The 26,286-nt window shown below is 39.0% G+C and overlaps 2 protein-coding genes across 3 annotated transcripts; both read left to right on the top strand.

The window, feature by feature from the left end:
* Positions 1-155: 155 nt before the first annotated feature.
* Positions 156-16,926, top strand: LOC145496812 (PDZ domain-containing protein 8-like). Its single transcript, XM_081476562.1, has 19 exons — positions 156-529; positions 945-1,185; positions 1,759-1,985; positions 2,851-3,204; positions 4,992-5,212; positions 5,869-6,140; positions 7,274-7,340; positions 8,168-8,390; positions 8,614-8,730; positions 9,664-9,773; positions 10,159-10,306; positions 11,150-11,181; positions 11,700-11,775; positions 12,303-12,397; positions 12,816-13,059; positions 14,072-14,179; positions 14,477-14,539; positions 14,643-14,756; positions 15,153-16,926. Exons 1-19 carry the CDS (start codon positions 383-385, stop codon positions 15,258-15,260), a joined length of 2,967 nt encoding a protein of 988 aa, XP_081332688.1. The 5' UTR covers positions 156-382; the 3' UTR covers positions 15,261-16,926.
* Positions 16,927-18,893: 1,967 nt separating this feature from the next.
* On the top strand, positions 18,894-25,527 carry LOC145496725 (G2/mitotic-specific cyclin-A-like). 2 transcript variants are annotated; one of them, XM_081476460.1, is made up of 8 exons: positions 18,894-19,300; positions 19,423-19,687; positions 19,863-20,017; positions 20,937-21,236; positions 21,871-22,011; positions 23,069-23,182; positions 24,259-24,392; positions 24,930-25,527. In XM_081476460.1, the coding sequence occupies exons 1-8, from the start codon at positions 19,115-19,117 to the stop codon at positions 24,979-24,981; spliced, it is 1,347 nt and encodes a 448-aa protein (XP_081332586.1). In that variant the 5' UTR covers positions 18,894-19,114; the 3' UTR covers positions 24,982-25,527. The 2 variants fall into 2 exon arrangements, with proteins under 2 accessions (XP_081332586.1, XP_081332585.1); XM_081476459.1 differs by having other exon boundaries at positions 19,423-19,702.
* Positions 25,528-26,286: the final 759 nt, after the last annotated feature.

Genomic DNA, 26,286 nt, shown 5'->3' with positions numbered 1-26,286 from the left:
TCTAGCGTTGCGTGCCACGAGAAGCAAGGAACAGACGAGGTATTAACAGCAAGAGAAACTGTATTTCTGCCATGGGCGATCTCCTCACATACACAATCTATGTCCCGGATTCCGGGACCGAGAGGGGTCTCGGGACTAGTTCCCAACACATGTAGTTTTTCTTTCCAAAACTGTGCTTCTACTGCCAGGCCAACTTTCCTCGATAGCGCCAAGGGATAGCCTGAGTGTCAGGCCTTCTTGAGGGAAGGGTAGAGGGAGGAATCCCCCAATCCCGGGCCCCTGTTACTCGGGCCAGCGGGTTGTTCGTCTCCAGTCTCCCACCTGCTCTTTCAGGAAGAACTGAAAACATGACTTTTTCCTCGGTTTGCTGTTACTCCTTCTCATGTTTATAGCTTTGATTCTCGCCTTCTGTATCGGAGTCTTTTCTGTTTTACTTTTAGAAGCTTTTTTACTGTACAAATGGTGGACTTTGACAGGAAAGGATGCTCGGAAACTTTACCCACAGCGCACAAGAGTCACGAACCCCGAGGTAGGAAGTCTTCGATTTCGTCAAAACACCAGCGCTTTCATTTTATTTACATGCCGTGCACTTAATCCGGTGATCTTTAATGACAAAAAAGGAAGCGTAGATCGCATAAGTTATTTCCCAAACTGCGAAATGTCAACAGTATTATTCAGGCTATAAGCTTAAATTAAAATTTGGAGAAACTGATCTGAATCTAAACTGTAAACGCCTTGATTTTAGTTTTCAAAACTTTTGCTTTGATCACTGATCGCCAGATGACTGATATATTTCCAAGGTTGCAGCTTACACTCTTTAGATATCATTTAGAAAGAACACTCACTAATCATATTCAAGTATGATCTTCCAATCGCACTGATCACGGTAGAAGCACAACAAATTATAAACTAAAAAGTTATGAAGTTTATATTTCTGTTTGCAGTTTATTGCAGAATACTTCAAGAAAGATAGCGCCACTGAAAAAGAATCATGCATGAGCCTGAATCTTCTACTTGCCTTTTTGTGGAGAGAATGGAGAGATTCTCAGCAGATGAAATCATACTTTCTAAACAAGATGAATTCCGAATTCTCAGAACTGATGCAAGGCAAAGCAGCCAGGAAATTGATAGAACAGATAACTATTGAAGAACTCTCACTGGGGACGTCTCTACCTGTAATTACAGGTGTGCATGCATTATATTAATGTGGCCTCACAGGAAATATTCATACCAGCTCTAAGGAAAGTCTTTGTAAATTACAGTGTCAAGGGGTATAGTTTTCAGAGGAAAGTAATGATGCTGTACTTTTCCAAAGGTAGGGGAAGGGTAGGGGAAGGGTAGGGGAAGGGTAGGGGAAGGGTAGGGGAAGGGTAGGGGAAGGGTAGGGGAAGGGTAGGGGAAGGGTATGGAATGGGTGGGGGAAGGGTTAGGGATGGGTGGGAGAAGAACCCAAAAAACGTTTAATGGGAGGAGAATGAATTTTTTCTTTTTTGAATATGTAGATTCATATAACTGCTTTTGACTGGAATAGAAATACCACCACAGTGATGCACTGTTATATTATTTCCTTTGTGATACAAAAACCTAGTATTGCTTTTGCATTATAAGCCAATAATGGCAGACGACTTGGCTTGTAGCCCAACATCTAGATGAAGCAGATGTCCATTGTTGTTTCCGAAAATTTCAATGAACAGCACTTGCCTCATGATTTCAGGCTTGTATCTGGATGTGTAGTGTGACATTTTTTGTCTCTTATAGGTGCCACTGTGATGAAGATAGGAACAAAAGAACCCCTGGAGGTCTCCCAAGAGTTGGATATTGCCCTTGACCTTGAGTACTCAGGGGGGTGCCATATGGCCATACAGGTGGATCTTGTATTTAACAAGTCTGTGTACTTGTCTATTAAGATGGTTTCTCTGCGAGGCCGGGCAAGAGTGCAACTTAGTAGGCATCCACTTACGCACTGGTCCTTTGCATTCTATGAGGTATGTGATTAGGAATACGGGTCATTAATGCCCATTGCAACTACTATAATATTGTTCAAGGCATGGAGGTCATGAAAGCTGAAAGATTTGAAACTGGTGCAGACAACACCATATTATAGTAAATGGAATTGCAGATACAGATTTCCATGCAGATTGGCCCAGCGGGAAAACAGCCTACCTTTGCAGAAGTTCTGTTTCTTCAAAAAATTTATACCTGGACCAAATGATTAAAATTCATGGCCATTTACATCCCAACCCAAATTTCCTGAAATTTTTGAAAGTGGTAAACAACCACAGTCAATTCAATGTCTGAATAACTTACAAATATAGCAACTTCTTATTGTTCCTGGTGTGTTTAGCAGTTGCAAGACAGTGTCAAACTGGCTGGGACCAGTACATATAAATCCAAATATATTACACTGTAGGTTATTGGCAATAAACAATTAACAAAAATAGTTTTTATAACTGAGAAAGATTCATTTGAAATACAGTATTGTGTAACTTTTGTACATGTAGGCAGGGTATGACATGTATGCTACTGGTTTGACACTGACTGCATTTCATATTTTGATGACCGATTAACAAATACTGTAAAACTTGACCACTTGCAAAAATGTATCAACATGAAATTGGCAAGAAAACTGGTCATGTACAATTAAATACGTGATGCACAATTAAACTTTATGCACATCATTACTCTGATTTTAAATTGCTTCAGTGTAGCTGTATTATACTGTCCCACTCAGAACACACTATCTAGATAAGCATAACAGTCAATTAGTATTTCAAACATTGGTCACAGAGCATTACACTGTGGTGTTTGAAATACTAATTTATTTGTATTGAATTAATTCCCTTAATCCAGGAACCAGAAGTTGAATTTGAAGCTGAATCTCAGTTTGAGGGTAAAAACCTGCCTCAGTTGTCCTCTCTGATAATAAGTCATCTGCGCAAGTCAATTCAAAAGAAACACACCCTTCCCAGCTACAAGATCAGGTATAGTCCATTCTTCTTAGAGCTCTCCCCTCAAGACGAGACCCAGGAGGTCTACGTTCACAACAGTCTGGCTACTGTTGGTAGTCTTGAAGTCACAGTGATAGGATGTACTCGTCTACCTGAATTGGAGAACAGGGTGTGGCAGTATTGCAGCTTGTCTGTGGACCCACTTCCATGGAGTCGGCTTGCTGAGAATAAAAGAGCAATGTGGCCAACATTTGAGGTGAATTCATCCTCCATCATTTCTTTTTCACTATCTGTGCTTTAAGGATCCCTAGCTAATTAACCACGCGGCCATGGGCCGAGCGCGGTTCTAGGTTTACCCGTGGTTTATTTTTTTTTTTTTGTCGGTGACCAGACGCAGACCTCCGCTCGGCCAAATTCCGAGTCACGCAACGTGTGATGTTTTTTCCGCCAGAAGCTGTTAAAACATTAACACACGGATAATTTTACGGATATTGTTTCCTTTGTTGTGGGTAAAATATATTTTCTTTTGGTTTTATCGAAGCGTTGGATTCAAAGGGAATAATAAATACGCTAAAAAAAGGTATTACGTCAGCTATGGAATGCGTTGACGTTGCAGCTTTCACTTTCGCTACGTGACTAATAAGATCGTGTTTACTTTGGAAGTTTATTTCGCCAGAAGCGATGGTCATCAATTTATTTGCATGTTTGCGAGTATTTCTTGTGGTTTTAGGCAAATGAAGTAAATTCTTTGGCTCTTTCATCGCAGCGAGTTCATAGATCGGAAGGAAAATGAAATATTTGCAAGCCAAGCAAAGAACATGTCAGGACATGCAATGATTACGTCATTGGTAGGGAAATAACCACCGTACTAAAGATAGCCGTCGATAACGCAGTTCTTGAATTATGTGACTCGTGTGACTTCTTTGCTAGCCCTTTACTCAAGGAAAAAATTAAATTTAAACTGGACTTTTAAGAAAGAAAGCTGTTGTTAATAGTGTTCGTATCTTCATGCCCATACATATCCCAAAGAAAGTTCCAGATTAACACTATTACGTACGTCATCAGAGATTTCGCAACGGCTACGACTGATGGTGCAATAGTACAGTCTGTGTTGATCAAGTGATTTGATGTCTACAGTAATCAATGAATCATCAAGGATTACTTTCGAATGTGCACTGCGTTGCGACTGTAGTGCTAAGAAAACAGTTCAATTTTAAAAGCGCGGTTTTAAGATCTAACAGATCTTCTTGTTTATTTGTAATTTTGCGAGTATTTCTTGTGGATTTAGGAAAATGAAGTAAATTCTTTGGCTGTTTCATCGCAGCGAGTTCATAGATCGGAAGGAAAATTAAATATTTGCAAGCCAAGCAACGAACTTGTCAGAACGTGCAAGGATTACGTCATTGGTAGGGAAATAACCACCGTACTAAAGATAGCCGTGGATAACGCAATTCTTGAATTATGTGACTTGTGTGACTTCTTTGCTAGCCCTTTACTCAAGGGAAAAAACAATTTAATTTAATCGCGATTTTTAAGAAAGAAAGCTGTTGTTAATAGTGTTCGTATCTTCATGCCCATACGTATCCCGAAGAAAGTTCCAGATTAAGACTATTACGTCATCGGAGATTTCACACCGGTTACGACTGATGGTGCAATAATACAGTTTGTGTTGATCAAGTAATGTGGTGTCTACAGTAATCAATGAATCATCAAGGATTGCTTTGGAAAGTACACTGCGTTGCGACTGTAGTGCTAAGAAAACAGTTAAATTTTAAAAGCGCGGTTATAAGATCTAACAGATCTTCTTGTTCTGCTTGTGTTTTCGATGGGAAGCAGTACATCCCTTAGTCAGGATGATGAAGTAATCATGGGTAACGGGGTGAAAAACACTGCCATACACTGTATTTACTGAAAATAAGGGCACTTTCAAATAGGTGCCACATCTCTGAACAACAACACAGAACATGGTCGAAACACTTGAAGCCACGATTGAAAATGTTAATGACATGTAAACTTTTATTTGCATGTACCGGTACTTTACAGATTGAGATCAGTCGTGAGAGTAATGAAATCTCATTTGGTCTGACCTTGAGTAAAGAGATCAGTGAGGATGAACTGGGAAAAATCATTGTGATAGAGACCATAGTCATGGATTCTCTGGCACACTCTGTTGGGGTTATGGCTAAAGATGTTCTTGTAGCAATTGATGGGCACAAGATAGAATCTCTCAAACAAGCTGCCAAGATGATTAAGAACAAAACCAGGTAACAAGGTGAATTTCTTGAGGTGCATGATCCAATTCAGGATGTAATCAGTCATTGTAATTCCAAAATCGGATGAGCAAAGTGCAAGGCCAATTTGAAATTACAAGCACAATTATTTTACTCCCTGAATTGTACCACAATTTTCAGTTACATATTTAATGTATCAATTGCAAATTTCGAAGTTAAGAATTTCAGAACAACTTTGGAATGAAAAAGTCAGTAGTATTTTCAGAAACCATTAATTAGTGGATGTAATTGATGTGCAAATGGCCAAGATGTACAGTTACAGATATCCAGTGACAAAACATTGTCATTGGATGCCTGTAATTGGACGACCATGCAATGACATGGCAAAAAGGCGTGATAGAACCAATCACAACATTTATTGAGAATTTTGTTTTAGATACTACTAAACTTGAAAACTATAATTGTAAGATTTTATTTATTTTATGATTTGATATGTTTATTCTCAAATATGCTGAAACAGGCATTTTGGGATCTCAAAAAAATTGTTCTCATAAAAGAGATGTTCACTCCTGAAAGTTTTAAAAATGTTACGAAGTGTTTGTTTGTGGTAAGGATAATGGTTAGCTGTTTGCTTTTGGAAGGCATCTACAATCTATGCTTTATTTTAATGACTGTTAATCTCCTCATAGGTTCATTGCCACTGTTCAAAGACCACCAACTAGAATCACCCAGCCAACAGTAAGTGATCAAGAAACCACAGAGACAGATGGCAAAACTGTGGTGGACTTTAAGAATGTAGCACTGAACAATGACAGCGATTCTGAAGATGAATTCGTGAATATTGTTGTGCCACTGTTTGAACAAGCTGACAGCGAAATCACAAAGTCTGCTGTGAAGGAAATGCTCTCCAGAAGCACTGAGCTGAGACAGAAAGCAGAAAAGAAAATGAAAGGGAAACGAGGTATGGTTAGTGTTTTATACTCATTTTTAAGACTCTTGTTTTTTCTGATCTGAGAGATCTCAGAGATAAGTCTGTGGAGGCACCTCACCTCAAATATAGCATCAAGACAGGTGGATCGAGAATTTTTCAGGGGGGATGGCTGGTGCCTTGGGGTTGCAGAATTAATAGGCATGCCCCCAAAATGTCACAAAATGAGAATTGGAACCTAATTGAAAACTGTAGTACCAGAAATAGTAGCAATGCCACAACTATTTTAGCTGGGAAAAAATTACCTGGGTGTCTACAGTGTTTACCCTGATTGACTAGCCACCCAATTGCCCCCTTCCTAAATCTGCCCATGCAAGGTCCAATTTGCATCAGCAGAGAATTAATTTTATTTTTTTTATATTGTTTTTTATCATTACCTATGAAGTGTACTGGCATTTTGGGGATGGGATGTGTTCGAGGAGATGTCTTGGGGGTTAAACAGATGTTTTCATAGCTTGGTGCATGTGTAAATTATAATATAAGGTCATTTAGTCCTATTGTTTATAAAACAACAATTGGAAGGGAGCTCATGACTCTTTTGTGATAGTTTCCTCTGAAATTTTTGCGTTAAGCCTCGAAAATGCGACAGTAGAAGTGATCTCTCTAATTAGAATTTCCAATCTGGATGCGAGTATATAACTCAAGCTCATACCCAATATAAATCCTTCAGTCCAGGTAATAAATTCGAAATTTTGTGTAAATCCGTTGAAACGCTTGGTGAATTTTGACCATTAGTCATTCTGCGATTGCTGAACCACTTGTGGTGCAGTGACAGAGCAAAAGCGGTACTTTGTCCTCACACTATAGCTTACACATGTGCCACACCGGAAAACTATCCCTTCACTGTCAACTGATAGTTATTTAGCATCTGATAGAATATTTTGAATGAATTATTTGGGAGGTTTTTGAAAAATTGCGAATATTTCGTACACATGTATAGTGTAGTTATCATATGGTTATTGGGGTTGCATTTTCACCTTACAATTTAAGTATTCCTCCTGAGTCTTGCTTGGAATGTTTTAACAAACTAAGCCATTTTCATCTCTCTACTGGATTTTTCGTTCTGTGTGTTTATCATGCTCGTAAATTTTGCCTTTTGTTGGCAGGCAAGAAGGCGGGCTCTAACAGCTCGACCACAGAGAATAACACTTCAGCAAAGTCTTTAACTGAACGGTAGGTAATCAGGTTATTTCGGTTTTTACATATACAGGTTGATTTGGACAAGGTAGCCTGCAATGTCAATCATCTCACGCCCCAGGTCTAATCGCTCAGGGATTGGCCCGAGGTCGGGAGATGACAAGGCACATCGCGACAATTTGCGTAGTAATGTATTTGTTCAATGCATAAAAGGAAAAACATACACGTGAATCGCGTTTGAAATAGACATAAATAAGATGATCCTTGCTGTACGTAAGTAGTTTGAAAGCATTGCTTATTTAGCCCTAAAAAACATTCGAGGCTAACACGGGATTCGGACCTGTAACCTCCGTGATATTGGCAATACCTTGTGCATGATATAGTGCCGTGTAATCCACCTGTTCCTAACGTAACAAGGCTTCGTGGGTCACTTGGTGCAGCATCGTGGAGCTCAAGGGTTTCAATTTACGTTGTATTTACACCTAAAAAGTGAAAACAAATTTTATCGCCATACAGGGGCTGTGAGGCATCTTGTTAGCCAGTTGGCGTCCATCTTGTAAAGTGGTCGCTTACCGGAAGCTGGAGTACAGTGAAATGGAAATTTCACATTATTTCTTTAATTATTTATTTCACTTAAATTTGCATGGATGTGTTTCGTCTGTTTCAGTGTAAATCAAAAAAGTACAAGTTGAGCTTGTAAATTAGTTTTGAGTCAAGTGCATTGAGTCCTAAGTGTACCTGTGGACTGTTTAGTTTGGTATGCCCGGCGTTAGCGTAGGACTTCAAAGGCTTGCATGTACCTTGAGTTATGACATTAATTAATAATGGCATCCTCATTCCCACTTCGTTTTCGTTTTCCGCAGAGATCAGAAGTTAACAGGCTTACAAACTAAAGACACAAGACTGGATTCGTCATCAGCTACACATGGGACTGACACAGATCACTCCACTCAGGGAACCGACAAAAAGGCTGCTGGCAGCAGTACCGTCCCACCAGGAAACAAGCAGAGGAGCGTGTCAGTGTCTTCCATCACAGCTGTAGATGGACTAGACACCACGAAAACCAGTCTGGTGCCGGCAACAACGGTACGCTAAGCTCTCTTTTGCATGTTGTCACGCAAGCTCCTCTGACAGACACTACGTGACAACCCAAAATTCGCGGTGTGTAGTTTATGGAGCACAACATCCTTAACAAAGTAGCGCGTTTATTCCCGCGGCAGCAATGAGACTTGGCAATGACGCTAAACTCAATTTCGTCATACGAGTAAGATTCAGGCGAGCCAGTGACCTTTTTTCCTGTTTGTATTAGGATCCAACCTGGAATGAGACCATGAAGTTCGATATCATCAAGAAAGATCAGTACCTTAATGTCTGCATCTGGAGCAGATCACAAGAGAAGAATGAGAAGGACATTCTACTGGGCTATGTGAGTAATTATTAATAGTATCTTTCTCAGAGCCATTAATAATTCATCAAGTTTAAACAAGGGAAATCTTGACCTGACGGTGTTTGGATATCTGATCTTAATTAACATAGATTTTACGATTTTATTTCTCCGTTTTCTCTTTAGTTTTAATTTCGATTGAGAAATTATATCGACACTCAAGACAGTGTTTGACCACACTTCCAAACACCTCGAAGCTCATCAAAAATACTCTGCTACGCGTCGTATTTTCAACTCTTTCCTCGTTGTTTGGAAATGTGGTCAAACATGGTCTTTCGTGTTTGATGTATATATTACTTCCTGCTGAAGGCATAGTTCGTCGGTGATATTGGCAAATCCCAAGATGATGCATGAGACAAAATGAGCTGGTTTAGATTCTTAAATAAGTTCTTATTTATTTGAGTGGTGCAGGTCCTGTTTTAAATACACAAGTATAGCATAGGTGAGGTGTAAAAGTTACAAGATGTTAGACATTAGATTCATGAAATACTACTACTTAGCAGAAAAAACAATAAGGACAGCAGTAAATATCACCTTTTTAGAAATATTAAGTTGTTTTCATGAGTCTGATGTCTGCACTTTATAACAAGTACTACTTCAGATGTATGAGTAATGTCCTCAAAAATATGGGCTTGATGATCACAGTGGAAACAACAATTCTAACACCATGAAGTAATTCTTACTTGCCTCCCATATAAGAACCTTTCTCAAAATTTTTGACCAAATTAGTTCTTCTAAAACTAGGTGTCTACATAGCAAATTTCAGGCTTTAGGCTCTTAATCTTCCCGGTTTTTTTAAAGTGGGATGTCATTGTCTGTTGATGAGGTATCGTCCTTTCGATTGTTAGGATTCGAAGATAGAGATCTGTAAACTTTCAGCAGAGGTTTACTGAAGTGTGTTTCATTATATTGCAGGTTACAATTCCTTTAATGGACATTGCACTGCGATGTTTGCTATTATCGTCAAAGACGCATGAAGAGTGCTTCGTGTTGGTTTCCCCGCATTCCGACAGGATCATATCAAAGTAATCATGAAACTACTTATTTTTCACTCAATAAGTTCCTTATTGCCGCAAAGAACTTTGTAAAACTCAATTACATGTTACAAAAAAAAATTTCGACTGAAAATACCTATCTGCTAAGAATGTTTATCTAGCGGCACTCGCGTGTTCCTCTCGCAAGTGCTTCGCCCACGCAGCCACATTTGGTTTTGTGTTTTCGCGAAGTTCAAAACACAGATATGAATTCCAGCCGCTTGTCAGTTATTCCTCTTTCTTCTATAAACCAGTGTTAGTAAACAATATACTTTCGGAACGCCCTTCTTTCCTCAAAATTCAATTTATTCTTTAGTCCTGTAGTTTACGGCAGATGTGTTAGAAGTAAACTTGTTTGGTTGTTGTTTCTCTTTAGTCAGCCATATCTTCGCAACCATCCCGGTCTGAAAGAGAGGCTGTGCTGTGGTGATATCACCCTAATCTTCCGTCACACTCCATCACTTGCAGACTGTGATGATTCTATTCTGGAGAAAGTAGAGGCCCTCAAAGACTCGGAACCCGAGGTGAGACCATTCTCATTCCCAGATCCGCCTGTCCCTCTTAGCCGGCGGGGCCCTGGCACGAGGAAAAGGTTACTATCTTTTGCTCGTGTCTCAAACTTTTCTGGCCAATCAGCGGGACGGAATTCGAACACCTCCGGAACTGGTTCAGTAAGGATAAGTGCCCAGGGACTTGTCTACTCTTGAAGTTAACTTTCGCCCAAAAATATCGCTCGCCCGAAAATATTGCATCGTCCCGACTACAGCAGTCCCTGGTTCCAAGGATACTCGTTTCTAGGCCCCACCGGCTTAGAGGTACGGGTAGCTCTGGAAACGAGAGTGGGGTGAAACAAGAATCCGGTCCGCCTACTGAAACAGTGCACATTTTCAGCAAACAAAATGAGACGAGATGTGTGTACCATTTGACAGCATTTTAAACCTTCCAGTGGAAGAAACTTTTCCATTTCATTTCCCACCGAACCGACTGAGTTCTTCATCAAGGAGCATGGAAAGAGAGTGAAAAAGTAAATGGTACAGTGATTTTGCGATCATTCCGGTAAAAAGGAGCAAAGAGGAATACCTCTAAAACCTCTAATACCTCTAAATAATAATAACTAATAATAATAATAATAATAATAATAATAACAATAATAATAATAATAATAGGAATACTTCTTAAGGTATTCCAGATTTTCTGACAAATTCCCGTTGGAAAGACCCGTTCTATTTGGTTTGCCACCAGAGGAAAAAAACGGTCTTCCTATACAAATGGAAAGCGCCCGACAACTGTCCATAAAATCGTCAGTCATGCACCGTTTTGCCACACGGTCTTCCTCATTTCTTTACAATTCCTTTTTTCCATTGCAGGATGAAAACAAAGAAAAGGACACTCTGGAAAGGTGAGGAGTCTTGTTTCCTTACTTGCATTGAAGCTAGTAGGTCCTTTATTCACTAATAGCAACTTTTTAACTGTTCCCTCCTGGTCAGAAGTTTGAATTGATATGGTGTAGTCCATGACGTCACTTCTCTGTTAATCATAATAAAAAGTTTGTCCTGCCAAAATGTTGCGGTACCGGCGATTATGGATAATAGATGGAGAGGCCACGTTCACACTTCCGCAAAACGACATCATAACGAAATAAGGACATAAGCAGGACGTTATGTCGTTATGTTTGCAGTGTGAACATCCAGACATAATAGCAACATAACAGCATGAAAATAACGACATAAGGAAAAAAAATTGACCTTTTCCTTATGGTCTGGTCCACGTTATTGACAGAAGCGATTATGTCGTTATGAACCAGGCCTTACTGTGAAACTCAGAAAACCGTGGACACTTTGATTTGATTCTGACAGGTCAATTATGTACTATCAATTGCTTATTACGGTTACCATTCCGTTCTTATTATTATTGCAGTTTGGAGCCCCCCAGACATCAGTTCATCTTAACTCAGTTTTATTTCCCCACAAGATGTAGCTATTGCAGCAAAAAGGTTTGTGCTTTTACTTTTTACTCTGGCAAATTTTATGCGACCTCATGTGATCTCTTTTCTGTAACAGTTGCGGCTGGCAAAAAAACTTAACTCCCTCGTAACCATTTAGATCATATTTACCCTGCATGTGTTAGCCAGTTATTGTCACATTGGAGTCAAGAGGAGTTTCGAATTTCACACAGGTCAATAGGATTTTCACTTTTTACGTTTTCTTATTTTGTTCAGGAAAGCAACGCCAATTACTCTAACCGATCACAATCGATCATATTCCCTCTAAGCCAATCAGGTACAAAAATCTATTTTCACGGACGTGTCCTTGCCCTTTTATCCATTTTTATTGGTCAATGTTTATTAAACTGCTGATTGGCAGTATCGTATCTTAGGTTCGAAAGGCGGTTCTGTTCGTTGCCCTCACTGTACTTCAGGCCTTCTTAAATAATCTTGTGATCTGCGTCTTAATTCTTGTCTTCATCTGATGTTTTCCTCTCCTCGCTGGTTTACACTACATATGCATGTTGTCTTTTCAGGTGTGGACCAAAGTTGCGTTCCAGTGCAGAACGTGTGGTATGATTTGCCACAAGAAATGCTTACAGAATTGCATGAGCCACACGCACTGCATACAGTGAGTACTGAAGATTTTTTTTCTCATTTTCGCGCAAAGAAAATAATTCATGGAAATCCCTGCCAATTACCACGCTTGGCACTACTTACATGTTTTTCCGTGCTTTATGGTAGCTTCGTTTCCCCGTGCTTACGAGTTTTCCTTCTTGTTGTTTCCTACGTTTGCAACTGCTTATATATTTCCAGGTTTGGAACTGATTCTATGTTTTCCCGCGCTTGGCACCAATTACGTTTCCCCGCGCTTTTCACCAGTCACCATTTCCTTGACGCACTTGGCACCAGTTTCATGTGTCCCGCTCTAGTCAGCGGTTTCATTTTCCTGCGATTAACGATAGGTACGCGTACATGCCACGAGTTTTGATTGGTTTATTTACTCTGTAATTACTCTGGACTAAAAAGTTCTTGCACCTCTTGAACAGTGCGTCCAAATCGACGTCAGGGTGGTTTCGAAGACAACAGTCCAAGTCAGGAAACAGAGAGAAGGAAGCAAAACAACAAGCAGATATAAATGCTAAGGACGGAAGCAATGAGGCATTAACTAATGTGACAGAAGCTTCGAGTGAGTCAGAACCCGAACGGCTGGCTACCACGAGCGAGAAAGTATCAGATGAAGATGAAAAGAAACAAAATGGGGAAGGTGATCAAACAGAGACAAGTGATGAGGTGAGAATGCTGAAATAAACGCCAAACTGGTGATCTTTAGTACTTGTTTAAAATTGAATTAGTGGGCCGGAGATGGGGTTGGGGATTGGTGGGGGAGATTGGGAATTAAGGGGGGTTGGTAAATGAGGGGGGTTGGGGATTGGGGGGGATTGGGGATTGAGAGAGATATTATGGGGAGCTAAACTTGAAGTACACAAAGACAAGATTAATAACACATTTCTGACTTTGTGGAATTTGAACCCACAGAAAGAAAGTTTAATTGTCATGTTGTTAGAGAAGTAAGGTAATACTGGGATGACGAACATAGACAATGCCAGATTTACCTAAATCGTGGTTTCACTGATTTTGTGAGCCAGTCATGATCCAATATTTGGGTCATTTTATTTAATGTAAAAACGAGTATGTTAAGCAGTGGTTGTCCACTTTTCTTCTTCTTTATTGTAATAGTAATGAAGCTAACTACCCGTCCAAGTTTATTAAAATGATATGTATTGATATATCCTTCTTGACTGTAGAAAAAGATCCAACCTGCTTGTTTCATATTGCGCATGTGCATTCAAAGTACGTTAGGAGTGGCTGGGTTTTGAAAGATGATTTCCAGTCCGTACTGCGCAGTCTCAGCACCCTAATGTTTATAAACATTATAACGGCTCACTCGATGGAATGCGAATCGATGTTTTCGTTACGAACCACATACCTTATCTTTGAGGCCTTTCAACTTCTTTTTCTAACAGCTTCATTGATTTTTACAGCTGCGAAGTTGTTTCATCAAGTGATACTGATAAGAAAAAACTCCTACCGCTTCGCATCCATAATGGCGGTTGTTTTGAAACTTTGAATTTGCTTCATGTAAGAAGTTGCGAAATGTTCACAATTTGTTATGTTTTACATGAAACAAAATAGAAAACGCAAACAATTTCTCGAGAATGCGCAGTGCGGACAGGAAATCATCTTTAGGTCTTTCCCGTTGCTCTTTTCGTGTAGTTTTTGAGTTCAGATTCCTATATTGCAGTCACCAAGTACCGAGCGGACACCTGATTCGAGTGAGGATCAGTCAGCTGAGAGAAAATCAGAAATTCAAGCAAATGACTTTGTAAAAGCTTCAGAAAGAGTGCGAGAGGTAAGGAAGTGTTTGCTTTTGGGATGATGGGAAACGAAAGTATAGTTCAGTTCATACTGAGTAGACTGGAAAGGTAATGAAAATGGAAATCTAACTGCAAATACTTATACGAAGTCAGCTTAAAACTCTCAACAAACTGTTAAATACCGTAAACTGCCAAGCTTGAGTTGTTGAGCTTGAATAAACATAAGCTAGGGCTTACTTTAAGTGTCATTCTGATAAACTGGTGAGACATACCGATATCTGCACAAGCACCTTGAGTTATATCATCCTTGTGATATTGCGATTCTCTTGTAGGCTGGCAGGGAGCTGTTCTCCAACCTCCCACTGGAGGTTCGCAAAAACAAGTTGCAAGACATGGTAAGACAATGTTAAATTCTACCTGGGCTATTTCTGTATTCAGAAATATGCTTTCCGCGAAGCCCTCGTGTGAACTGACGAGGTCACGGTTAATGCTTTTCAGATGGACAGATTACAAGTGGAAATTGACGAAGAAAACGAAACACGCACAGAATTGTACGAGGAGAGGAGTAAAGCAAAGGACCGGAAGAAAAAGGCTGTGGTCGAGTCATTACTAGTAAGTTATTTCTAAAAATAATTCGCCTAATCATAAAAATTACAATTTCCTCAATTATGATTGATTCATATTTGCTTTGGTTTTGCATTACTACGCCAAGCACTCCCGCCACTTGTCATCCAATCAGAAGTAAAATCAAAACAAACCAATCGTGACTCGCTGGCACACGTTTTCTCGTGCTTTGCGTCGGCCACTTGAATTTGCCTCGAGTTTTGATTGGTTCTCTGGATCGTCTTTGTCCTTTATGATTGGCCAGAGTGATACTTTAAGTTAAGTTGACACTCAATGAAAACCGCTATATACCGGGGACTTTTTTGTAAACGGGTTCGTTGTATCGCAAGATCACGCTAGCCTTATACGGTGTTCGTTTATTTTATTTTTTTTTTTTTTTCCCAGAGCAAATCAGAAGAGAGAAGTCAGGCGCTTGCCATGTTAATGTTACAGTACTGTGCTGGCTATCAAAGCTGTGTGGAGGCTGAAGAACTGGATTCGTATCAGCTGTGAGCAGTTACTCTGTGTTGCCATAGTGACGAAAAAATGATTTGGCGGTCGCTTGGGTGACTTTGCGCCTCCGGAAAATTCCGAACAACTGTCGAAGGTTACCGAGGAATGCCCGAAATGACTTCGGCCATTCGGGTTTATGTAACAATTGGTTTATGCAAGAATGGGTTCTCTTGCAGGAAATGATTCTTGTTTTAATTTATATTTTTAGAGATTTTAAATACATATTTCCTCCTCAACGATAAATTTTGGGTTTTACTTTTAGCGTAGATAAATATTTGTACAGCGTGCATAAGGTTATAAAAATCATGTTAACCCTGAAGGCGTCTAAATTCGTAGCTTGATCAGCAGCATAACTCTCCGCTCTGTCTTACATACATTTTCTGTAGTTCTACTAGGGAGAATTTGCTTCTTAATTGTGTTTGTTTGGATCTTTCTTCTCAACTACCGGTCTATTTCGATTGCTACAATTACTAAATCTGAACGTGTATCGCATTCGGAGCTATTTATTAATTGTTCGTTCATCAGTTATAGGAAAACTGATTTCAAGCATCAGAATTGACTTTAAATATTACAAGGACATACAAATATTTCTATGAGATAATTTATCGTTAAAGTATATTTAAAAGTTGTTTCATTATAAAAGCGATCTTTGTAGAGTATCGATTATAGTTTTTTGACTTTCTAATTTTTGATAATCTTCTCACCTTAAGTTAAAACGTTCGTGTTTAGCGAGCGCTTGATATTTTCGATCGGTATCCTGGCGGCCATCTTGGAGTCGCAAAACGTAGAGGGTTGGGACGAGAGAATTGAGTCAGGAAGGGAGAAGGGAGGAGAGAGAGAAAACAACTTCCTTCTACTACCTCTCCCCCTTCATTCGTTTTTAAGCCTCGCGTATCTCCCGGGGCCTTTTTCCCTCTCTTCCCAAGCTTCCACTGTTTTCAAATCCAAGATGGCGCTGGTCCGATCAAAGTGCAGCGTCGCTCGTTAAACTACGCCAGCATTGCAAGCTAGAAAATCTTCACAACTCCAGATTTTCGTTGTTCGGCCGCAATCTTGCTCGTTTGAACTTGGAACCTTGCAGATCATTTGAGAACCTTAGGGAGCGTTCGGTATAGTCGGCAAAACAGTGTCTTCTGTCTAAGCCAACGAGAATTTAATGATGTTGTCTTCTATGTTGTTGGAGATTTTTAATGTAAATTTAGGTGACTGTACACTAGAGGGAAAACGGTCGATAAGTCCAAGGAGATGTGAAAAGCAACTGTGAGAGATTAATTATAGTAATATTAGTTAATAATAATATTAATAAGAAGTTGTATATACTTTATTTCTGACAGGTTTACTTTCTAATGAAATGTAATCATTTGATGATTTGTTTTATTTGCTTTAAGGGAATTTGTAACTGAATACCTTAACTAGAAGAGGAAGCGCCCTGGTTTATTTTTTTTTCTCGGTCAAGAGGTGTAAAAAAGATGGGATAAATTTCATTGGTAGATGTGAGATTACAGCATTATTTTATGCAACAAGTATTATTTTTTTTTAATCGTGAGTTTTTAAATTCTGTTATTTTTGCCAATTTCCGTTCATTTCAGACGTCAAACTGTCCTTCTAATCCATCGAGATATTTATCTTAGAATGTAGTGAAATAAAATCATTGAAACATTACAAATATCTCGTTTTATGCGTGGATCTCGTGTGTCATTCGGTATTTTAATACACGTTACATAGCCAACTCCCCTTATTTCCATGCATTTCTTTCAAGATTAGCCGTGAGAATCGTGAAGTTCTCAAAGAAATATACTAAGAGGCTCCTTTGTTTCCCAAACATGGTGAGTGCTCGGCGGGGGGGGGGGGGGGGGAGGGGGAGGTGGAAATGACATGGAAGCTCAGCATACCGTTTCAGGGTTACAACTGGTCACTTCATACCCCTTAGATACCATCGTTCGAGTTGCTGTGGTAGTTAAAGGTATTGAGCCCTATAAGGTTAGGAAATATGTGTGACGTTGAATTGGTCAATAAACCTTACTGACGGTAAACACCGTGTTTTATTTTTCACATTGTAATGGTGCGCGATTTCCGAGTGGGCAACAAAATTAATATTAGCAACTTTAATTCCACTTTTCTTCTTATGATGGCATCGTCTCTTGACAGTTTATAAGCTTTTTCTTACGATTTGACCCCGAAGAGAAAAGAGACTCTGATCTTCTCCTGCCTGGGTTCAACTCCTATATAGACGGCACTGGGAAGGGAGAGTTCTGAGACTGGACCACTACTGGAAACGAACGTTGCGCATTTGCATGCGCAAACAATGGAATTTAATATGGCACGTGTATATTTCGACGTCTGAAATAAGCGTTGTATTGTCACAAAAGTAGCTCTGCAGCTACTCTGTGGTAGACAATGGCACTCTTCAGACTTGAACCTTGGTCCGAAACATGTATTCGTGGATCGAAAAGTTAACTTGTTCATGGTTTTCTTCCATCTTTGCGTAGTATTGGCAGCCTTTTTTGGAGGGCAGAAGGAACGGGTTATAATTTTCTGTTTTTACAGGTCTGCTTGCAAAAGACCATGACCTTCATTATTTAATACTCAGGGGAAAGGTCGGATGTTTTCTGCATGTTCGAAGTTCCAACTCCCGGTGTGGAATACAACTGCGTGTCCAGTGTTTTTCATTTCAATCTACTATTTTCCAGTCAAAAATAAAACAATCAGTAGCTTGATCTACCCTTAGCACCTGAAAATCATGCCAGATACGTGAAGTAATGCCGTGATAAGTAACTGTCGGGGGAATTGAATGTGTTGTGGTGCAGAACAATCAACACGGTTAAAGAATATGTTAAAAATTCTAACTTGACGCTCTTTGCCTCTGGGGAATAAAATAAGAATGGCAGTAATTACATTGATTAGTCTAGCTGCTTTTTGTCAGTATTGTTTTCCAAACCCAAACAACCAAACTGGAATTCTGACTGTTTGAAGAAAGCAGCCGAACGCGTACCGCCGAGTTTAATACGAGAGATAATATCTTGCAAGATACAACACAATTCATATATCATATATATCAGAAAGAAAATTGAAGCGATATGAAAGGCACAGGGCTTTCGTCTATTACTATACAACTACGGTAAGCTTTTGTCATTTACATTGCAACGAGATTCAACGTGGATGCGAGGCAATTTCGGGCAGAAACGACAAAATTTCCCGAAATTGCCTTGCGTCCTGACGTTGGATTACATTGTACGCAAGTGTGAAAAGTTAACCGTGATGAGGGCTATTACAGAGTCCGAGATTAATTTCGTTTTGTCTTGAATAACAATAAAAAAGAGAGGAATATTGGGAGCATCAGATCAACTCAAGAATTAGTTAAAATTCCTTCCTGCTTTTTTTTAGTCTTAAAAGCCGACAGAAATTGTAGTTTGAAAAAAAAAAAAAAAAAACAATAGAATTTTTCTCCACCAAAACGATGAAAATTTGACTGAAGTTGTAAAAAGTCACGAGATCCAGGAGACCGCACAAAAATGAGCCTCCTTGGGGACAGCGGCGTTTTGCAATGTTACAAATAACAGCATGCATTTTCCTGTGCTGTGATTGGCTGATACTCGACAAGCGGGATTCTTGAAATGAGAGAACCGAAAACGTTCGCATTCGCGAGTCTATCACCACAAAGCTGAAAGGTTGGCTAAAGGAAGAACTAAAACAACTCTACATTTACACAGCTGAAGTACTGTCCACTTGGCGCTGGTAGCCACGTTTAAGAGTAGTTTATCGTTGTATTTTCTTAGTTTTCTGCCTGGCAGTTTTGTATTACGCCTTTGAATTTGCAGTCGTTAGTTCAAACCTCAACCGCTTTCCGTGTGAAAATGTCGTTGGCGTTTCGCATCACAAACAACTTCCAGGATAATGCAGATAGCAACGCTTTAAAGAAAGCTAAGATGGAAGATGGACAAGCCAGAGCAACGCAGCAAGGACAGAAACGAGCGGCTTTGGGCACAATAACGAACAACGCTGGGTTGAGAATTCAGCCATTTCGCGCAGCCAAACAACAGGTCAGTGAACCCCTGTCAATTTCACCGCAGAATTTTCAGAACTTTAAATTCCATGTACGTTTCGTCTCCGTTTTGGAGAAACGTTTTTTCCTTATTCAATTTCTCTCCTCGTTTAAATTTAGGCTGGCTTGGCCGGTTCTTCGTTTTCCGTCGGAGCTGCCAAGAACGACGAAAATGCATTCAGTCGTGCACAACAAAAGACCGCCTTCGCTGTACCGACAACTGCACAGCAAAGTTTCACCATTCACGTAGACCCCGAGCCAGTTCTCGCCCAAAGTTCAGCATTTATCACGAGCTCCACAGTACAAGAACTGAACCCGGCCTTAACATCCCTTTCACGACCTGCTTTAACAAATGTGTTCGTCGGAAACGGAGCCGGGGAAGAAGGTGAGCTCGCAACAGGTAAAAATATTTTTCCGAGTTGATTTTTTAATCTGCCGTTTTGAACGTGCGACTTGCTGAAATTTAACAATATAGTTCGAGCTGCCTTTCTTATTTCTACGTAAGCGCTCATCACTGTTAAAATGAAAGAGTTCTTTATTGTTATTTTGCATTTATGTAGGGGACTCGCCTATGGTCATAGACTCTAGCGATGACGAGGACTTGGACTGCGCGAAGGAAACAGCGCCAGAAATACACGACATCGATAGCGGCAACGACATCTTTTCCTGCTCGGCATATGCTTCAGAGATATTCCAAAACTTGAAGCAATCAGAGGTAGATATCTTTATCTTTTATTCCTTTGTCGAGGTTGAAGTTTCGTACTGCCGTTCGAGCTTTTTTGAATGTGAAACAGCGCGCGTTGATATCTGAAAAAATAGAATGCATGTGATGGTATAACTCTTGAAGGAAATTTTTAGAGTTAAAGACGTTTGGAACTTTTAACAACTAAAGTGTTTTGAGGTAAATTCATTTTTTTTTTTTTTCAACCTCCCCATTCCCCTCTCCACACTCTTACATTTTGCCTTATCTCAATTTTTTTCCACTCTAAAGTAAGCTTGGTAGATTTCAATTACTTTTGAACTCACTGTTTCATCAAATTATGATACCGTTTCACCACTAAAAAAGAGGAAGTCACCAAATGTCAGATTCAGTGCTTCCAGTAAGACCTTGCAACTGTTGCCTTCTATAATGTTTGCAGTTTAAAAAATAGAAATAGAAAATGCCAAAATTATAGTCTCAGATGGTTTGGTCATTGCAGTAAACCATGCAGGAATTCTGAGATTATTTGAGGCAGGGGATGGCCTGGAAAAATGCAAAATCATTGGTAGCCATGGCACCCTTATTCTGAGACGAACAGAAATTTCTATTTGAGCTCTTTTCTTCCCCTGTCAAGTTCTGTGTGGTTCACCCTGAAAAATTTCATATTAATAAATGGCGTATCTGTATCGAGATCCAGTGGTATCTTTATATGTTTCGCACTGGCTAAAAAATGACTAAGCCAGAACCAAGAGGGGATACTTATGGGAGCTCTCCAAAATGTCCCCATCAGTTAATAAAGAATTTTTTTGAGCTAAAAAAGCCACATTGAGAACATAGCCTTATCTCGAGCCTTTGATTGACTTTCAAAAGTGGACAGGCTACCGTAAACAACTTCTTCATGGAGCTGATTTAATTTAAACTTGTCTTTATTTAGCTCAAGAACAGGCCCAAAGCTGGTTACATGAAAAAACAGTCCGACATCAACCACAGTATGCGTGCAATCCTGGTTGATTGGCTGGTTGAAGTTGCAGAAGAATACAAACTTTTACCTCAGACGCTTTACTTAACAATAAACTATATTGACCGTTTCCTGTCTGTCATGTCAGTGTTACGGGGAAAGCTTCAACTGGTGGGAACTGCATGTATGTTAGTAGCAGCCAAGTTTGAGGAAATTTATCCACCTGATGTGTCAGATTTTGTCTTCATCACTGATGACACTTACACTACTAAGCAGGTAACAAACACTTGGCATCTGTTGACATTACTCAACTTTCATGCTTCTGAGGGAGGGGTGGGACAGGGTAAAAGGAATAAATCCTGGGCCTAATACAACTTTAAAAGGGGTTCCTGATGGGCTTGCTTGAATAAGGAGCAATGAAGCTAAGTTGCTGAAGGAGTGACTTCCTCCTCCAAGTTAGGAATTGTGACCTACATTTTAAACTCAATAATCCACAAATGTGGCATCGTAGTAGGTTGGTATGGCTTATCAGGCTATAAATATACATTTGAAAGGATGTCGCTAAGGGCAGGCTACCAGTTACAGTAATTTAACCAGCTGAAAGAGAATTTAATCTCTGGCTGAAATAATTTCACATGGAAACAAAAGATTTGGGTAGACTTTGGAGCTTCCAAGGCCAGAAAAGACAGCTGAGCTAGTTAATGGGTTGGCTTGGTGTTCTCTTGAACATACTTCTCTTCATTTTTAATGCATCCAAACCTGTAATGCATGCAATATTTCTGCCACAAGTGTGAGTGCTAAGCAAATTTTTCATGCCATACCAAAGTTTGCAAAATCTTCAATGCAGCTCCTACATGTATACTGGTAACACACTGACACAGTTTGTTATTTTAATGTGATTTCTTTGCAGGTTCTGAAAATGGAATCTCTCATTCTTAAGACTTTAGGATTTTATATTTGTGTACCAACAATAGTAGATTTCCTTGAAAGATTTTTAAAGGCTACAGAATGTTCTGAGTCAGAGAGTCCCAAAGTTGAAGCACTAGCAAAGGTGAGTCAAGTTGTGCCAAGATAAAACCACACATCATTAACAACATTGTGACCTGGTTCACACTAGCAAATGTGATGACATAAGCACAAGCCCTTACAAATGCAAAAAATACATATATGTACCTTGCATTGTGGTTTGTTAATTGTATGAACAACACAGAATTTCAATCATCAATTGATATAAAGAAAACAAACATGTAGAAAGAACATAAAATAACACAAGCATTAAGAAATAATGCAAGGAAAACCTACATGCAAAAACAAAACAGCAAATACATGCAGGGGAAAAATACATCTGCAGGAAAATCCCATTGTGTTATGCTATCAGTGTCAACCAAACCCTAACAAGTACTTTAATATTGATGGAATCCTTGGGCCTTATCCATAATCTATGACTAGGCTTTACTTCTATTTCAGTGACTAGAAATTGTGAAACAAACTAAAGCAAATCCCACTGAACTTCACTATCTTTAATTCTTATCATTTTCCTGTAGATTCATACACTGTACACATATACAATTTCAAACTATTTTTCATCTCCCTTCATAGTTTAAGATAGTGAAGTTCAACTGTGTAGGAGGACATTTTGCACGTATTGAAGGAATCTGTTCAACATGTCACTACAAACATGTGTAGCAAATTCAATCCTAAGCTTACTTTGTTCCGCAGATTTAATTTAGTCTACACAAGGACTGTATAATCATCTAGCAATGAATTCATCTATTGTCAACCCTCTGTGAGTCTGATTCACTCGATCAGCCAGATACCTGTGCTTTTTTTTTCTTTGCTTCAAGTTCAAGCAATTGCTTAAAAACTTCAGATAGTTACTAGTTTGAGACCTGTTTGGTTACATGTGCCAATTGTGTAACTCTGGCCAATTACTTGCCAATAGGACAAATAATAACAGAAGTTGTTATAAAATGAAGAAAAGGGAATTATGACAAGCTTGTCTCAATTTTACTGCATAAATTTTGGCAGTTCAGGACCTTGATGCATATCATTGACATATTTAGTCTGATTATGTGGTGTAAAGTTTGAATGATTTATTTTTATTTCAGTATCTCTGTGAGCTTTCAATGCTTGAAGCGGACCCTTTTCTCAATTATCTTCCATCAACAATTGCTGCCAGTGCTGTTGTTTTGTCTCTTCATACTCTTGGACTTCAATCATGGGTAAAACTAACAAGTTTAATCTTCAGTTTGTACCATCAGGAATAAAATGTCATGGCCTATTAAAATAAATAGTAACATCTGGTCCAAGTTGGGGTGGGTTATTCAATTTTCAAAAGGCCTAATTGCCTATTTTCCCCTTCCTGCTCCCCCTCCTCAAACCGCAAGAAAAAATAAAACTAAAAGAACAGCAATCTAAAAAAAAACTCGACAACCCTCCAAGGTCACTATGATACAGAGGAAAAACTCTTATACCCCTAACACTTAACTTCATCTTCCGCTGAAGATGTATTATGGCGTATATCATATATCATCACAGATTTCTCTCCTTGGAGATGATAATAAGTGTGCATTGCAAGACATTTCGGTTTCACTGCCTAGTTTTGCACAAAACACTTAATTTCATCTTCAGTGATTATGCCGTACAAAATATATCATCACAGTTTTCTCTCCTTGGAGATGAAAATAAGTGAGCAATCAGTTACACTGGCTAGCTTTGCACCAAATCTATTCCTTGCTGACCTAATCTGGGATTGTTAGGGATGGGTCATTATATCCTTGATGGTGGGTAGGGGTGGGCAATTTTATTGTTTTATCTTCCTTTCTTTCATATGTCATGTCACGCAAGACTTTGTATGGTGCTTGGATTGCACAATTTTTTTCTTGGTCCAGGGTTATTTAGCAAGTGGTAATTTCCCAACCCACCATCATTTATCAAACTGTCTATCTGTGATAACCAAGTGTTCCAGTCCTCAAGGGTTTCCAGGGTGCAGAGAAAACCAATTTTCAGACATGTCCTTTTGGCAAGCTGCATAACTGATGTACAAGTTTGAAAGTCATTTTCACAAGCCCTCCCCCCTTCCCCCCCCCCCCCCCTTCCCCCTCCGCTAGAAAAAATTTCAACATTTACAGTACTTCTTTAATTTGATTTTCCTCAAACAAAATTTCTTTGGGCAAGTGAATAGAATCCACTAACCCTGGGCTAATTCAGACACCCTCATTTCTAAGTTACAGTATCTTGAATGAATCGAGTACAATCTTTACTGTTAGAACCTTGAATATATTCCTGTCTATAACAGAATCCAACATTGTCTCACTACACCGGATTCCAACATCTTGATCTGCAAGCATGTATCCATGATCTTCATCGTGCATTCAGCCATGCACCGAAACATCCTCAGCAAGCTATTAGGGATAAATACAAGCAGTCTAGGTAAGAACAGTCAAGTGTGTAGACAAGGGGGCGGGGGTGTTCTCTAATCTTTTTGCCAAGCCTGAAATAGAATAACTTAATTAAGTCGGCCTTGAAAGGAAAAGCGTTGCCACACTAAAGGAAAAACTGAAAATAACTTTCGTTTTCAAGGTCGCAAAGAAATAGTTACACTTATGACCATTTATGACCACTTATGACCAGAATTTTAAGGTACATGTACAAACTCCAAACAACAGGAGTGCCTTGGGTGACATTATATACATTGTATAACAAGAGTCTTTAAGTGGCCAAACACTGAAACTCATTGCAGTTACAATATACATGTACATACATTCTATATGTACGGTTGACTGTTATATTAGTGTAAATTAGTGAATCAAAAATTCAGATTTTTTTTTATATTTGTGGATTTGGATACTAAGTTAATGAGAACATACTGCTCTGCAAGAGTGCGGGCAGTGTCTTGGGTTACTGTTTATTGCCCGAGTCCCTAATAAACAAAGCTTCTTTTTTCCAACACTGTTCTTTCCATTTCAGCTTCCACGCAGTGGCAAATCTTCAACCTCCAGAGATGTTGCCCCTAGTTTAAATTCTTCCAATAATGTTGAAAAGAGTAACAATGTAAATATTTTACTGCCTTACTAAACAGAGATTTTATTAGAAAAAATCTTCCATCATTCTGTGAGTTATCAGAGGAAAATTGAAATATTTCTGATGTCAAAGACATTTTTACTTGCGACTTGCTCAATTCAATTTCTTACAGATTATATTTCTATCTTGGTTTACCAAAATTATTATTTTTATTATTATTCTTGTATCTTTCTAGTACTTTGTAACTGTTGGAAAAATGTATAGACTTGCTGAACTTTATATTTTTACCTTCTCAGTCACAGCATTGAATTGTTAAGCTAGCTGTCAATATGATTTTGTAGGAGTTACATGTAATTTTAAGAAATTATTCTTACCTAACCAAATTTTAAAAACTATGATCATTGTATTCTAATAATCTCTTTTAGGTATACACAACATATACGTAGTTAGAAATATGATGATTAAGTATTGACATGATTTTCTTAAGTGTGTTTCTGGTTTAACTGTAAAATATGTAAAATAAATAACCTGTAAAACATTTCTTGCTGTTTGGTCTGTGTTTTAAAAGTGACATGTCCCAAACAGTTTTTAAGGCTTGCTATCAATGATGCATTTGGGCACCATTGTTTGTCGTGTGCACAATAATTTCCCACATCCGAGATATTTTATTGTCATTTCTTGCCTTGTTCGCAGGGTTTTTTAACAACTCCAAATTGAACAAAGAGCCTCTCTGTTTGGATGTGCCAATTCCAGTTCCAAGAAAAACTTAAAACAATTTCAAAATTAAGTCAATGAAACTTGCTCAACTTCTAAGAGTCTATTTATTCTTTAATAGCATCTCTGAACTTTAGGCAGAGAAAAGGCACATAGAAAATAAAACTAATAAAGAACTGATGGATCATGTGTACTAAAGGCAGCCACAGCCAATTGTTGATCAATACACTCGATTGACCCTCCATCAACACCTCATTCAACAGTCCACCAATTTTTCAATCGATTCATCGGAGTTGGTCAACGCTCGGCCGACTGTTGATCAAGTGTCGATAGAGTGTCGGCCAAGTATCAATTGGGATGTTGATCAAGATGTCAATTGAGGGTATCTATTAAGAGTATCAATTGACACTCTACCATGGATGCCTTATACACATGATCCAAACTGGCCAAACACTGGAACTGATAGCAAGCACTTGCAGTGTCACATGTATAAGGGTAAGCCACCTTTGGGTGAGCTTGAGGAGTTCATGGGCACAATCAAAACATAATGCTCTTTGTTCCAAAGGGAAATTGGACCTTAGTAAGAGCT

This window comes from Orbicella franksi, chromosome 9, assembly GCF_964199315.1.
Source record: "Orbicella franksi chromosome 9, jaOrbFran1.1, whole genome shotgun sequence".
Classification (NCBI taxonomy): domain Eukaryota; kingdom Metazoa; phylum Cnidaria; class Anthozoa; order Scleractinia; family Merulinidae; genus Orbicella; species Orbicella franksi.
The sequence above is the reverse complement of the archived record's forward strand: the minus strand, read 5'-3'. Positions and strand labels throughout refer to the sequence as shown.